Source organism: Anomaloglossus baeobatrachus, chromosome 2 (genome assembly GCF_048569485.1).
Source record: "Anomaloglossus baeobatrachus isolate aAnoBae1 chromosome 2, aAnoBae1.hap1, whole genome shotgun sequence".
Classification (NCBI taxonomy): domain Eukaryota; kingdom Metazoa; phylum Chordata; class Amphibia; order Anura; family Aromobatidae; genus Anomaloglossus; species Anomaloglossus baeobatrachus.
Window position 1 is genome coordinate 565881407 of NC_134354.1, and position 16886 is coordinate 565898292.

At 41.3% G+C, this 16886-nt stretch overlaps 1 protein-coding gene across 4 annotated transcripts in view; it reads left to right on the forward strand.

Annotated features, from left to right (window-relative positions):
* DOCK9 (dedicator of cytokinesis 9) overlaps positions 1-16886 on the forward strand; it is a 426004-nt gene that overhangs the window by 248274 nt on the left and 160844 nt on the right. For all 4 annotated transcript variants that reach the window (XM_075336721.1, XM_075336720.1, XM_075336718.1 and 1 more), the window contains one exon: positions 756-817. In XM_075336721.1, coding sequence (XP_075192836.1) covers positions 756-817 — 62 coding nt within the window. The remainder of the gene's footprint in view (positions 1-755; positions 818-16886) is intronic.

The window sequence follows — 16886 nt, forward strand, 5'->3', positions numbered from 1 at the left end:
TATCCCAATAGGCATATCACTGGTTCCCTGGGGAGGACACACCCATATGTTCTTCCTATCTTGTGGATACAATGTTATTTTTTATTATCAGACAATCCTGTTTACTAGATCTGTTAAACCTCCAATACATATTACAGTATTGTCTGCTGAACCCCCCAATTCTGACAGGTCGGCCGACAGTCCAATGCATATAGGAGCCCCGGATCATTTATTCTTCAGGAAATTAAGGATCCAACATGTCTGATTTAGGCTGCCAATGCTTTTCTTTTCCCGGAGATAAATCTGGCAGCGGCTTTCGCATAGAGAGCACAAGAGAGGTCGACCAAATAACTCCTGTGTGTGGTACAGACAGCCATGATGGCTTCCAGCCATAGAATGTCGAAACATCATTTGGCCAGCAGCCATCTAATGTGTATAGCGGGATATAAGTCTTTTACAGGATAATGTGTGATTCGGATCATAAGTGTATCATTGCGCCTTGTGTATAACAAGGCTATTCCCCCTGAAGAGTCTTATTCTAGGAGAGTATACAGTGGCACACTGCCACACCACATTATTACATGGAATGGACTCCATGAACCGCTATATGGCTCCATGCATGTCTTTATACTCGGACATAGATAAAGTCTTGAATTTTTTTAACTTGAGACAATGCATGGAGATGATGGAATCCAATCTGGGTCACTATTTTCTAAATGTTTTAAAATAATTTTCAGCATTTAAACCTTTGATTTCTGTTATGTTTGTATTTTTAGATGATGAGCAGAGCAAGTTTGATACTTCATCATCAAGTATTGATAGTTACCTCCCAGAGAAGGTGGGTAGTCTACATTTATTAAGCATGTCTAAAGATTCTGTTTTTGTTTTGACTAAGTAAATATATATATATATATATATATATATATATATATATATATATATATATATATATATATATATATATTTAGAATATATCTAGGCTAAGGTGTAATTTCTACCCTTGGTTTTGTATCACAATTGGTTCTTAGAATTAGGTAAATATATATTCTCATATTAAGGACAGCCCATAACAAATAACACCTTGTTATAATATATTTAACAAAAACTAGGCCAAAATGCAGAAGTGTAATGTGAAAAAATAAAGTACATCCTTACTGTTTCCATTGCAATTAAGAGGGTTCAGGCTGGTAATCATATGCCCCACATTAACGGTTCAGCTGCAAGTGAGATCACGTTGATAACAGCAGACGTTTTGGCAGTATGCTGATCCAGAGAATTCTTTAAGGGGGAAAGACCTCAGCAATAATCTTAATAAAACAATTGTTGCTGCCCATGAATATGGGCGATTTGTCAATCAATTAGTAGTGAGAAAGATTATTAAGTGGAAATCATTCACGACCGTTGATAACCTTCCCAAAAGTGAACGTCCCAACAAATTCTCCCTAATGTCAGCTCATTCAATGCCCAGAGACAGTGTCAAAAACCCAGGAACTACATGGTAGTTTCTAAAGGTCTCCGTTAGCATGGAAAACGTTCAACTAGATGATACTTTAATAAGAATAAGACTGAACAATAATGGCAGAGGTGACCAGATAAAGCCTCTTCTTTATGAAATTCAGGATATCTAAATAATATAATTCTATATAATGTTACATTAGTACTATAAGGCTATGTGCGCACTAGGCGTTTTTGCCGCGTTTTTAGCGGCGTTTTTTACCGCGTTTTTGTGCTGAAAACGCAGTGACATTGCTTCCCCAGCAATGTCAATGGGTTTTCAGAAGTGCTGTCCTCACACAGCGTTTTTTTTTAGCTGCGTTTTTGTGGTGACCACAAAAACGCAGCATGTCAATTATTTCTGCGTTTTTCACTGCGTTTTTCACTCATTGAATTCAATGAGATGTTAAAAACGCAATGAAAAACGCATATAGCCGCGTTTCTATGACTAAAAACGCAGCTATAAACGCAAGGGGTGGGCACTACAGTGACGTGTACAGGAAGAGGATTCCTTCTGTTGGTAAACACAGAAGCATGAATCCTCCCGGTACCGTCACCGCTGCCTTCACCTCCCGTCCTGTGCATGTCAGCTCCGTGCGGCGCCATGTCTGGGCGGGAGGTGGAGGCAGCGGCGAAAACCAAAGTGAACAGTAGAAAAAAAAAAATGTCATATACTCACCTGTCCGCAGGGTCCCGGTGCCATGCCCGCTCCCATCTCCTCCCGGTACCGCCGCTCTGGCTGTGTGCAGTCTCCCCGGCCGGCAGGACCTTGCTTGCAGGACCTGGCGCTGATCACCTGATGCAGTCACCTGACGCATCAGCTGATCGCAGTCTCGCCGGCTTCTTCGCGCCCGGCCGTCTATCAGCTGATCCTGCCGTCAGGGGACTTCATCAGCTGATTACCGGCAGCTCCGGCAGCGATCGTATAGGATCAGACTCCTGTCCAATCGATCGCTGCAGGAGCTGCCGGTAATCACCACAGCACATAAGTGAGTATGTATTTTTTTTTTTTTCTACTGATGCATCAGCTGACTGTATAACCGGCTTTTATACAATCAGCTGATGTGTGATGGGATTCAGGCACTTGATCCTGACGCATCATCTGATCGCTTTGCCTTCCAGCAAACCGATCAGATGATATTGGATCCGGATTGGACGGCGCGGGACCCTGACCCAGGATTACTGCGGAGGGGGGTTTATTTCAATAAAGATGGAGTCACTAATTGTGTTGTGTTTTATTTCTAATAAAAATATTTTTCTCTGTGTTGTGTTTTTTTTTTATCATTACTAGAAATTCATGGTGGCCATGTCTAATATTGGCGTGACACCATGAATTTCGGGCTTAGGGCTAGCTGATAATATACAGCTAGCCCTAACTCCATTATTACCTAGCTAGCCACCCGTCACCAGGGCAGCTAGAAGAGTTGGATACAGCGCCAGAAGATGGCGCTTCTATGAAAGCGCCATTTTCTGGGGTGGCTGCGGACTGCAATTCGCAGTGGGGGTGCCCAGAAAGCATGGGTACCCTGCACTGTGGATTCCAATCCCCAGCTGCCTAGTTGTACCCGGCTGGACTCAAAAATTAGGCGAAGCCCACGTCATTATTTTTTTTTAATTATTTCATGAAATAATTAAAAAAAAAGGGCTTCTCTATATTTTTGGTTCCCAGCCGGGTACAAATAGGCAGCTGGGGGTTGGGGGCAGCCCGTACCTGCCTGCTGTACCCGGCTAGCATACAAAAATATGGCGAAGCCCATGTCATTTTTTTTTTCTTTTTGGGCAAAAAACTGCATACAGTCCTGGATGGAGGATGCTGAGCCTTGTAGTTCTGCAGCTGCTGTCTGCTCTCCTCCATACACTAGTGAATGGAGGATGCTGAGACTTGTAGTTCTGCAGCTGCTGTCTGCTCTCCTCCATACACTAGTGAATGGAGGATGCTGAGACTTGTAGTTCTGCAGCTGCTCTCTGCTCTCCTCCATACACTAGTGAATGGAGGATGCTGAGACTTGTAGTTCTGCAGCTGCTGTCTGCTCTCCTGCATACACTAGTGAATGGAGGATGCTGAGACTTGTAGTTCTGCAGCTGCTGTCTGCTCTCCTGCTTACACTAGTGAATGGAGGATGCTGAGACTTGTAGTTCTGCAGCTGCTGTCTGCTCTCCTGCATACACTAGTTCTGCAGCTGTCTGCTCTCCTGCATACAATGAACATTTTGAAGAAGGAAATGACATCAGACCTTTTTTTTTTCATCAACAATCTTTAATGGCATTGTGCACTGATTAAAAACGCAGTGAGCAAAAACGCAGCAAAAAACGCACCAAATCGCGGTAAAAACGCATGCGTTTTTGTCGCGTTTTTTAGCCGCGGGTGCGTTTTTTAGACAAAAACGCACATAAAAACGCAGCGTGAAAAAAACGCCTAGTGCGCACATAGCCTAAGAGTAAACAGTGTTTTGTGGAAAAAATGGATGTGACTGGGGGAAACAAATGTGATATTTGTATTCTGGACACCAAAATTCATTGAGATCACATGTTCTCTTGTAGCCAACAAAATTGGTGTAGAGCAGTGTAGTCCTACAGAAAACAATTACTTCACGTTATTGCTGCTAACATAAATTATTGCTTCATGCGGGAACTTAATTTTTCAAACACGGCTTCTGCATTTTTATTAAATCATGAAGCTATAAATGTCATGTGGTGTTCATCTGTGGTTGTATTTACCCAGTTTTAAGACCTTCTATTGTCCAGATGTGTGTTTATGATGTTGTGATATAGAAAACCATAGAATTCAAGGAGTATGTACTTAGTTTTTTTCATGATTGTATCTGCCATATAGCACTTTATACAAGGAATGCAGTTATCTATATAGCACCGTCATATCCACAGCACTGTACAGAGATTGTCATCACTCCTATCCCTGTACTTGATAGGGCGTGCCATCACAAATTCCAAATTAGACTAAATGTATGTTTGGTGTGTATGAGGAATCTAGTGCGTACAACATGGGAGAACATGGAAACTGTGTGCAGATATTATATTTCCATATGGCACATTTAAATCCCATTTTCTTAACTTCTATTAGGGAATTCTGAGTTATTAGGAGAGTGCAGAGTGCTGGAGCCCCATATTTTAGTAATAGCAGAAAGTAGTTTAAGGGAACCAACCAGCAGGTTTTTCATATATTAAGTAAAGCCAGTGCTATACTGGCTCTAGGATGTTGAATCTAAGCATATCTTTTGTTCTGAGATTGGATGTTTTATTTTAGAAATGTGTGCAAGTAAAGTTCCCTCAATGCACTGCTATTTGATTGACAGGGGCAGAAATAGATAGCAAGGCCTGACCCACATATTCCTTCCCCTTTCTGCTTGGCTGCGCTGGAATTAACGTCTGTCGGAACTGGGGAAGGCAGGCAGACAGGGGCAGTAATATGTAGATCCGGTCTTGCTATCTAATTGGATCTAATTTTTTCCAGCCCCTGTTGCACCGGTCAGTCAAATAGCAGTGCATTGCTGGAACTTTACTTACACGTGTTTCTGAAACATCCAATCTCTGAACAAAAGGTATGCTGACATGCAGCATCTTAGCGCCAGTATAGCACTGGCTTTACTTTATATATACAAATCCTGATGGTTGGTTCCCTTTAAAAAGCATCTCACAATATGGAGGTCTGTCCTGCTTTACACAGGAATTGCTTGTATCTGAATGGGAACTTGGTAATGCACATTTTTTTCTGTGGTTACGCTGCAGTAAAATTGTAAACTTCCTGCCAAGATTTCCCACAGAATACAGCTGATTACAGGAAGTCTCAGCAGGGGGACACTTTACGGTATTCAAGTCCTCATACAAACTTCCCCATAACCCTCCAATATTGGTGGGATCTGTCTACAGTCAAGTATGTATTAGCCTCCAGACTGTCCCCCAGACAGATGATTGTCATGAGAGAGAAGAAGCCAACAACACAATGAATTTTCATTGGCCGATCCTTTTGTTCTCCATGGTTAAGCCAATATCAGAAAAGTCTGGCTCTTTCAGAGTCAACACATGAGCTTCTCAGTAGAGGTTGACTATTCCTGCGTTTGGATGACTCAGGAGAGATAGCTGCCATCCAAATATTCAGTTAACAGCTATCTATTATGTAATTTGGGCTTTATGGTATATGCCATGCTAACAATTTACATAATATATATTTTTTGGTTGTTAACTGGGTTGTCCAGGACTAGTTTATTTTTTTTACTATGCGCCTAAGAACTAACAGGAAGGTAGTTGCTAGCAATGGCGCCATCTCTGAGGCGTTAGGGACCACTCCTAACAGTAATTCTGCTGCTTCACGTCAACAGAACAGCGCTTCCTCTTGTGGGCTGCTGGCATTTGGCAGCCTGCATCCCACAATTAGTCAACAGATAGTCTATCAGTTGGCACACTGGCGGGCACAGACAAACAGAAGAAAGCTCCTGTTCAAGAACAGTATATGGGCCCTTTGCAGCCCAATAGCCCATCATAATGCACAATTCCTCCTGCTTTGGAAGTGGTAGTTGCCCCCTTACCTCATGGTCTCCTGTGCGGCCGCATAGGTTGCACCAATCAAACATGACATCGGCAATCAAGAGCGGAAGACAAGCCGCTACTCTGTAGACATCAGTGGAAGCCGCAGAATTGCCGGCAGGAGTAGTCTGTGACCTTTCTGAGCAAGAAGAAATCTGTGGTGGGCCTGTTAGTTCTTCGGCCCATTAATAAACTAAGATAGTGCTGGATAATCCCTTTTGACTATGATTATTAAACTATATAATTTTCATTTTCAATTTATAATTATAATTTTGTATATAATCTTTCATGTGGGTAAATATAAAATTGCATTCTGTTATGATATCCCATATTATGATTCTGTTATTATGCAGGGGTTGGTAATACCGTGAGAGCTCTTATAACGTATAATAAAATAGATTTTAGATTGTCAGTATTTTTTTTTCTCTTTTCAGTATTAGAATAAGCCTTTGAGAAATTTGGGTTTGTTATTAGATATTTTGTGTCTAGGAAGGAGACCAGTTTCTGATGTAATTGTTTCCAATCTCCTTTGCTCCAGAATAGATAGACGTGGTTAATCTAAAGCACTCTTTGTTTATTAGGAGTATGAAACCTACTGGCCGCGTTCTGCTTGCCAGGTTCACACCGTCTGAAGGCCAACTGTGCTTGGTTTAGAGCTGCTTCGTATCCTATCCAGTTACAGTGTATTTATACAGGACAACCACCTAAGACACGTCCAAAGACCACTTTAGAATTTCCTCTCATTATTCGCAATGCGTTGCCTTATTATGGCGCCTGGATCTTCATGGGTAGTGATTCGGTGTCTGACAATTGCACTAATGGAATGAGAGATTCACAGCAGCGAAGACATTTTCAGCAATTGAGTGACAGTATCATTAAGTCACCGTGGATGAGGATCTCTAGGGAATGTTTCCAGGATCTTATTAAATGAAAATGAAGAGGGATTGTTACCAGGAAGGTGTATCTAGAAGATATACAGTATGTTAGGTTACTGCATTTGGGGGGTCTATTACAGGGATGCCTCTATGGAGTTGAAACTAATATTGTAAATACAAAGAAAATGTAATTATATAAATTCAACCCAAATTGTTGTTATTCCATAGATAAAAAAAAACTTGTTTTAAAAATTAGTGGTAGAGATTCCACCATTGTCCTAGTGTATGAGGCTTTTTAATTAATAAAACACGGCTATTTTATAGTCAGCCCCATGAGGCCTTATTAACACTGCAGGTTTGCATCCAAATTTTAAAGCCAAATTTAGGAGTGGATTTGGAGAAAAATTTAGAATGCAGTTCTGGTTTGTCAGAAAAATGTTGATTAAAAAATATTGTTGAAATCTGCATTTTATGATTTAAGACCTTTTAGAGAGGGAAGCTGTATTCTTACAATTAATATTAAAAGGCATAGGGGCTGATACATCAAGACTGGCATAGCGCGCACACATACTACATAACATGAAGATGTTGGGCACCACAGCTCAAGGCTGTGTAGTGGAGCCGTACTCGCAGGTTGCAGTGATCAGCTGTTCCAAGACTTAGTTTTTCCGACTCAGGTGGTGCTCTGCCGACAACATGATCAGGAAAGTTCAAATGCAAGAAGAAAGCGGCAACTTACTCTGGTATATGGTGATTCCTTTATTCTGCCAGTGCAGACATTAACACGTAACAACGGGGAGTAGGGGCTGATGCCGCAAAACGGCTGTTGTCTGTCTGTCCCCCCCGCATCACCCTTTCCTCCCCGTTGTTCCGTGTTAATGTCTGCACTTGCAGAATAAGGGAATCACCATATACCAGAGTGAGTTGCTGCTTTCTTCTTGCATTTGAACACTCATACTACACCAGTGTTGCTGAAGTTCATAGTGATAAATATATATAGAGGCGCATGCCTCTTAATGTATTCAACGCCCCTCCTCCTGTAGTGTGCGCCTCGATGCGCCACGCCAGTGTCAGGGACTGGAGTAGCATTTCTGGATTTAAAAGTGCCATCATTTTTGATGAATTTTACCCAGTCCTTCTATTTCAGTAGAGTTTATTCAAACTGGTATGTAAATGCCAGAAGTCTCTATTTTTGCACAACTTCCCATAGTGCAAAAATGTTGTGACTTTTCAAAGCTATTATGCCAGTTTACTGTATAGAAGCTTTGGTGAATTGACCCCTAGACGTTTGTTGGGAACTGGTGATTTTTCAGTAGTATACAATACTTTGTGCTTGTAAACTCATTGTGAGAATGTGCATATACAATAGCATTAATTCCTTGTCACATGTGGACATAACTATATGTCTGCAGGAGGATCCAAATTGATGGAGTTGGCTCAGTAACTGAGCCGATACCATACGTTGCAGATGCTGGGTGTGTTAGTTGCAGATGCTGGGTGTGTTATACAGCCGGCATCTGCATGTAACAGCAGCAATTGGAATTAGTGATTGAGGAGAGTCGATGGGTTTCCATAGCAGCTGGGTTCCTACTTAAGGACTCTGTTTCTGCCAACTTGGTCTTCCAGTGAAAGCCATCCTGTCGCTAAGATTCATAGAAGAGCATCCATATCACTTTATAGTGCAATATTTTATATTAAATTATATAGAGCAATCAAACGATTGAAGGTTTAAGTTCTCTATGGTGACTAACAAAGAGAAAATAAACATTTGAATCACCCCTTTTTCCTCATTTTAACATTAAGAAATTCAAAAATATATTTTCTATGACCACTTCTGTAAATGTCTGGCTCATCAAAATATAAAGTTAATCCACAAAGTAAATGCTGCAAAAACAATGGTCCCCTACCTTGTGAGCGGCATTCAGCTCTGAGAGTAGGCTAACACCCTTCCCAAGTAGTGACATCCAGATCCAACAGTAGTGACGCCAAGAACTCTTATTACTGGTATAATGACAACCAAAGCTTCCCCATAGAAACCACACTAAGGCAGTATACCTATATCCAGGTGGTTCCCACCTTACCCATCCTCAGTATTCTCACATCAAGCACTCTAACCACATTATCGCATCCAGATTCAAATAACCTCTTTGGCAGTATTCAATCTCCAGCTGCACATACTTAATTTATCTCTCGACCTACAAGCCTTTATATGGGCTTCCAGATCTGCTCTTCTGCTTTGGACTACTCACAAAAGTCACCCTCTGGAGACATACTGTTCAGAACTGTTTGCTATACCTGATGGTAATGCACCAAGATGGCAAAAGGAATTTCTGTTTTTGGGTCACCCATCTTCAGCCAAAAAATGTAATAAAAATCAATCTGAACATCATATGTACACAAATATTACCACTAAAAACTTCAGCTCGCCACATAAAAAAAAAATCAAACCCACATATAAAAATTAAATCCACATAAAAAAATCAAATTTTTTTTAATCACAAATTTCTCATTTTTTTTCTCTCAGTGCTGTAATAAAAGAACAAAAACTATACAAGTTTGGTATTGAAATAATCATACGACATGGAGACTCATGTTGCAGAGTAATTTGTAGTGCTCCTTGTTAAAACAATATCCAAAAAACAATGGCGGAATTGTGTTTTTTGTTTTTTTTTTATTTTTACTGTACTTTTTCTCCTTTTTTTTTGTGTGGAAAATGAATGGTTTTAGTCAAAACTACATGCTCTTATACGATTTATGTTGAAGGAAAAATATACAAATTGACTCTTGTAAAAAGGGAAGGAAAGTGCAAAAATGGAAAATTGGAATAGGCTTAATCAAGTTGTAATTTAATGTAATCCTTAAGACATGTTGCATGTATGTATTCTCTGTTTTTGATATAGGTTATTAAGGGAACATTCTCATTTTCATTTGTTACCCGTTATAAAGTACATAGAGTACACTGTGCAAGACATTGTGAAATCCTTTCCTTAAGATATTGACGGAAATGGCCCTGGTAAATTTCGACTTTGAAAATGAAAAAAGTAAAATGCCTGAGTTTCGTTGATAAGCTTCCCACTGACAATGCTTAGAAGCCATGCCAACTATTTTTTTTTCTTTTACAGACTGCCTGCTGTTGACTTTTTATCTCTGAGATTATTTAGACGCTTAGCGAAGGCCACAGAGACCTTTAACTGTAGGAGTATTTTTGCTGTAGACTTTTTTTTTATTTATTGCCACGGTAAGCATTAGGTAGCTGAGGAAGTAACATTACAAGAATCAGTCGTCCCTGCTGGCTGTAGGGCTGAATTAGATTATTTGTTTTTTTGTTTTTTTGTTTTTGTTTTTTTCTGAATTAGATTATGTAGATACAGTTAGTGTACCGTCTCACTAAACGACGTACCAGCGATTCCGACCACGATATGACCTGGTCAGGATCGCTGGTGCGTCGCTACATGGTCGCTGGTGAGCTGTCAATCAGGCAGATTTCACCAGTGACCAGCCACCAGCGACGCGTGGAAGCGATGCTGCGCTTGGTAACTAAGGTAAATATCTGGTAACTAAGCAAAATGCTTTGCTTGATTACCCGATATTTACCTTGGTTACCAGTGCACACCGCTTAGCGCTGGCTCCCTGCACTCGTAGCCAGGTTAACATCGGGTAACTAAGCAAACCGCTTTGCTTATTTACCCGATGTGTACTCTGGCTACGTGTGCAGGGAGCCGGCACTGGCAGCCTGAGAGCGGCGTATGCTAGTAACCAAGGTAAATATCGGGTAACCAAGCAAAGCGCTTCATTTGGTTACCCGATGTTTACCATGGATACCAGCGTCCACAGTTGCCAGACGCCGGCTTCCTGCTCCCTGCACATTTAGATCGTTGCTCTCTCGCTGTCAAACACAACGATGTGTGCTTCACATCGGGAGAGCAACGAGCAAAAAATGAACCAGAGCAGTGTGTAACGATCAGCGATCTCACAGCAGGGGCCAAGTCGCTGCTCAGTGTCACACACCGAAAGATCGCTGATGAGGTCACTGGTGCGTCACAAAGCCTGTGACTCAGCAGCGATCTCGCTAGCAATCTCACTATGTGAGAAGTACCCCTTAGTCAGGACCACACATTCTTTGAAACATTCCTAATACTTTATACACATAAAACTGTAGATTTTACAAAGACACTGTCAAATAAACCATCAATCACAGCCAACAATGTGAACAGTTGATGTTTTTATACCATCGCTAAATTTCATGTGCATTGTCACATTGTATAAATATGTGTTATGGAATAGAGCAGAAAGTGTATGTACAGTAGATCACAAAAATGAGTACACCCATGACATTTTTGTAAGTAGTTTTATTTCTTTCTTGGGACAGCACATGAAATATGACAATTTGATACAATGTAAAGTAGTCAGTGTACAGCTTGTATAACATTGTACATTTGGTGTGCCCTCTAAATAACTCAACACACAGCGATTAAAAAGTTGGATCTGTAGTATTACATTGATGGGCTCTTCTTAGGATAGGTCATCAATGTCTGATCAGCCAGGGTCCGACACCTGGCACCCCTACCGATCAGCTGTGCAGGCGGCAGCAGCAGGTTGCCAGAAATGCTCAGTTGTGGACCTGATGTTTGGGATGTTGGACCCCAGCCGATCAGACATTCATGACCTATCCTAAGGATAGGTCATCAATATAAAAGTAGTGGATAACCTCTTTAATGTCAAAACCATGGGCAACAAAAGTGAGTACGGTACTTTTTTGTTTCACCAGCTTTTTTTCATAAGCTGATGAAAGTGCCCATGCTTGGAAGTTCTTTATTATTGTTAATATTTATTTATAAAGCACCATTGATTCCATGGTGCTCTACCTGAGAAGGGGTTACATACAAAGTACCTCATCTGGAATACTGTGTCCAGTTCTGGGCACCACATTTTAAAAAAGACATCAACAAACTGGAGCAAGTTCAGAGAAGAGTGACCAGAATGGGGACTGGACTGCAAACCGTGTACTATGAAGAACGGTTACAGGATTTAGGATTGTTTAGCTTGCAAAAGAGAAGACTGAGAGGAGACTTAATAGCTGTCTACAAATATCTTAAAGGCTGTCACACTGTAGAGGGATCAGTTTTATTCTCATTTTCACAAGGAAAGACTAGAAGCAATGGGATGAAACTGATGGGGAGGAGACACAGATTAGATATTAGAAAAAACTTTGACAGTGAGGGTGATCAATGAGTGGAACAGGCCGCCACGAGAGGTTGTGAGTTCTCCTTCAATGGAAGTCTTTAACAAGAGGTTGGACGGACATTTATCTGGGATGATTTAGTGAATCCTGCTTTGAGCAGTGGGTTGGACTAGATGACCCAGGAGGTCCATTCCAACTCTAATATTCTATGATTCTATGATTATATGAAAGTACAGATACAACTTACAGTAGACAGACTGGTACAGAGTTGAGAGGGCCCTTCCATTGCAGGCTTACATTCTATCGGATAATGTGGAGGAGACAGTAGGTGTGGTGGGGGTTGAGGCAACTCCAGTGGTGGTGGCGCGGAAGCTCTGGCAGTGGGGTCATTGCAGACTGTAAGCATTTTTATTTTTTTTTTAAGTGATGGGTTTTTAAGTTCCTTTTGAAGCTTGCAAGTGTAGCAGATAATCTGACTTGTTGAGGCACAGAATTCCAGAGGACAGGGGATACTTGGAAGACGTCTTAAGGCCCCGTCACACTAAGCAACATCGCTAGCAACATCGCTGCTAAAGAACAACTTTTGTGACGTAGCAGCGATGTTGCTAGTGATGTCGCTGTGTGTGACATCCAGCAACAACCTGGCCCCTGCTGTGAGGTCATTGGTTGTTGCTGAATGTCGTGGGCCATTTTTTAGTTGTTGCTGTCCCGCTGTGAAGCACAGATCGCTGTGTGTGACAGCGAGACAGCAACAACTAAATGTGCAGGCAGCAGGAGTCGGCTTCTGCGGAGGCTGGTTACCACAGTAAACATCGGGTAACCAAGAAGCCCTGTCCTTGGTTACCCGATATTTACCTTTGTTACCAGCCTCCGCCGCTCTCACTGTCAGTGCCGGCTCCTGCTCTGTGCACATGTAGCTACAGGACACATCGGGTTAATTAACCCGATGTGTGCTGTAACTAGGAGAACAAGGAGCCAGCGCTAAGCATTGTGCGCTGCTCCCTGCTCTGTGCACATTTAGCTGCAGTACACATCAGGTAATTAACCCGATGTGTGCTGTAACTAGGAGAGCAAGGAGCCAGCGCTAATCGGTGTGCGCTGCTCCCTGCTCTGTGCACATTTAGTTGCAGCACACATCGGGTAATTAACCCGATGTGTGCTGTAACTAGGAGAGCAGGGAGCCAGCGCTCAGTGTGCGCTGCTCCCTGCTCTCTGCACGTGTAGCTGCGTGCGCTGGTAACCAAGGTAAATATCGGGTTGGTTACCCGATATTTACCTTAGTTACCAAGCGCAGCATCTTCCACACGGCGCTGGGGGCTGGTGAGCTCACCAGCAACTTGTGTAGCGACGCTCCAGCGATCCCTGCCAGGTCAGGTTGCTGGTGGGATCGCTGGAGCGTCGCAGTGTGACATCTCACCAGCAACCTCCTAGCAACTTACCAGCGATCCCTATCGTTGTTGGGATCGCTGGTAAGTTGTTTAGTGTGACTGGACCTTTAGAGGCGGTTGTATGAGAATCGGATAAGTGTGAAGGAGAGAAAAAGGTATTGGGAGAACCAGAGATTACGGGAGATCAGTAGATTAGTTTGGAGATATATGGCGGAGACAGATTATGGACAGCTTTGTAGGTCAGTGTTGGAATGGAATACAGTGGGGAATTGGGAGCTAATGATGGGATTTGCATAGAGGATAATCGATGTAGTAGCGAGGAGAAAGGAGGATTAGTTGGGCAGCAGAGTTGAGGATGGACTGGAGACGTGTGAGAGAATTAGCTGGGAGGCCTCAGAGGTAAATGTTGCAGTAATTGAGGTGGAAGATTGATGGCATGTACTAGCATTTTCGTAAATTGGGAGTTTAGGAAAGGACGGATTCTGGAAATATTGGAGTTGGAGACTGTATGAGGTGGTCAGAGATTGGATGTGCTGTATGAAGGACAATGCAGAGTTGAGGGTTTCTGCGAGTCAGTGGACTTTGGGTACTTGGGAGATTGTGGTGTTATTTATTGCAATAGTTAAGGTAGGGGACATACGTGAGATGGGAGAAAGATGATTTAGTTCATTTTTGCCTACATTGAGTTTTAGGAAGTGAGAGGAGAAGGAGGATATGGCTGATACAATCCGGGATTCTGGTTAGCAGAGAGATGATGTTTGGGCCAGAGAGGTAGATCTGAGTATCCTCAGCATATAGGAAGCACATGAGACTTTGAGTTGTCCTAGGCCAAAGGTATAGATGTAGAAGAGTAATGGTCCCAAGACAGAGCCTTGAGGGACACCCACAGTGAGTGGGTGAGATGAGGAGGTAGTGTGGCAGTGGGAAACACTAAAGATGCGGTTGGAAAGGTATGAGGAGATCCAGGAGAGGGCAAGGTCTCTGGCACCAAGGGAAGAAAGGATCTGTAGTAGGAGGTAGTGGTTGACAGTGGCAAAGGCTTAGGACAGGTCTAGAGGGAGGAGAACAGTGAAGTGTTTGTTGGCTTTGGCAGTAAGTGATTAGTAATTTTAGTAAGGGCAGTTTTGGTAGAGTGGTGAGGATTGAAGCCGAATTGTAGGTTGTCAATGAGTGAGTTGGATGACTGGTGGGAGGAAAGTTCAGCATGAACATGCTGTTCAAGGAGTTTTGAAGCAAAGAAGAGCAGTGATATGGGGCTACCACTGAAATCTAATATGATAACCATGTGGACATCAGAACATGAGTAAGGAACAATAAAAAGGTAGCCTGGTCTGAATAACAATTTTTGAAGATGACCAGGTGGCTGATTTTGACTTGAGTAGCGATTTTATGTCGATGACTTGCCCTAAATTGCATAAAAATAGTTTCCTAATTTTTTTCTAGTTACATCACACACATTACAAGGTGCAATTTAAATAGATAATTTATTTTGCGATACTTATGTACCCAATATACCTGATTTGGCATACTATGTCTATACAGAGAAAACAAAATCGTATAATGCCTAAAATTAAATTTAATTGAAAATATATAAAAACAAGTCATATAGTGTTATAAAATGGTACCACAAGATATGAGGGATGAATGGAATATAGATTACATAATTAAGGGCTTACATAATTATTAGGGGCATACGTAATTATAATAGATGATAAACAAGTACAAAATCTCCACAGATTATAAGGATTAGTATAATTAATGTTAGAAATTAGGATGAATTTATCAGGTGCAGTATGCCACATACTTTCCCGCCCCAGCTCCACAAACTTTGGTGGAGCTATTGGAAACTAGCAAGAACTCCATGATGAATAGGGGCCAGAATGTCTTTTGAGAAGACTACCTTGTGGGGTAAAGTGTCAAGCTAATGCGATGGCGACTGCTGCTAGCTGACAAAAACCAATGTATTTAAAATAAATCACGAAGATATTTCAGATTGTCTGCTGAATGAAAACTCTTATGTAACTACTGAAGAGAATATGTTAGTGAAGTAAAGCAAGGAAGATAGTCATATCATGTAAGACAAAACATTCTAGATGTAAAGACATAGTCTAAGAATATGAATATCTCTGTTGTTTTGAAACATGAAGACGAGAGACTGTCACTGTGATGACTGATATAACAGAGTGGAAAGATTTTCAGTCAGACAGAAAGACCCTCGGGCAGCAGGAATAGACACAGTAGTGATGCTATAGGATTTCCTCAGCATATTTTCTTGTTTAAATTCACAAAAAAAACACAATAAAAGAAAATATAAGACCATGTACAAACCACTGAATCTTTTTAAATCCACAAATTAAAGGGGCTAAATTCCTGTCCGAATTTGTCAGACGTTAGGTTAAAGTTGGAATGTGAAGCACAGCTATCTGAGAGTTCAGCCTCGAAGACTTCATCTCATATAACAATAACCAATCGAGATAAAACATTTTCTGATTCTGACTGTTTGGTAACATTAGACAGTTTTTTGTCTAGTAAAATAAAACAAATACTATTTTTAAAGTGTTGTTTAGTTACATTTTTAAAGTTGATCCTTCACCAGATCTCACAATATAAACCTTACGTTATTAACAGTTTCCCAACATGGCCGATTTTGAAGAGCCATATTTTTTTATTTTTCTGTCCATATAGATAGTCTTAGCCGAAAGTGTTGGCATCCTTGAAATTGTTTCAGAAAATGAAGTGTTTCTTCCAGAAAATTATTGCATTTATACAGGTTTTATCATACGCATATTTTTTTATTTTATGTGTACTGGAATAACACACACAGAAAAAAACAAAACACAAAAACAGGAAAAAAAGACAATTTGTACATAATTGCACACAAAACCCCCAAAATGGGCTGGACAAAATTGTTGGCACCCTCAACTCAATATTTGGTTGCACACCATTTGGAAAAAATATCTGCAATCACTCGCTTCCTGTCACCATCATCAAACGTCTCAACTGGAATTTTGGACCACTCTTCTTTTGCAAACTGCTCCAGGTCTCTCAAATTTGAAGAATGCCTTCTCCCAACAACAATTTTAAGATCTCTCCACAGGTATTCAATGGGATTTAGACCTGGACTCATTGCTGGCCTCTTCAGAACTTTCTGGTGCTTTGTTTACATCCATTGGTGGGTACTTCTTGAAGTATGTTTGAGGTCATTGTCCTGCTGAAAACCCCATGATTTAAGACTAGAGCTGATTTAACCTGAACAGTAAAGTTCGGTGTTCGTACTGAATATGGACTTTGCAAAAAAAAATCAGTGTTCAACTTTGGAGTTTTGGTGCTTTTTCGTATGTGAGCATCAGTGTGTTCGGGTACACCCTGCTTGGCCGCATGCTGTGTTTGAATGGCTTACACTGGGGGGTACAAAACACCCTCCCTCCC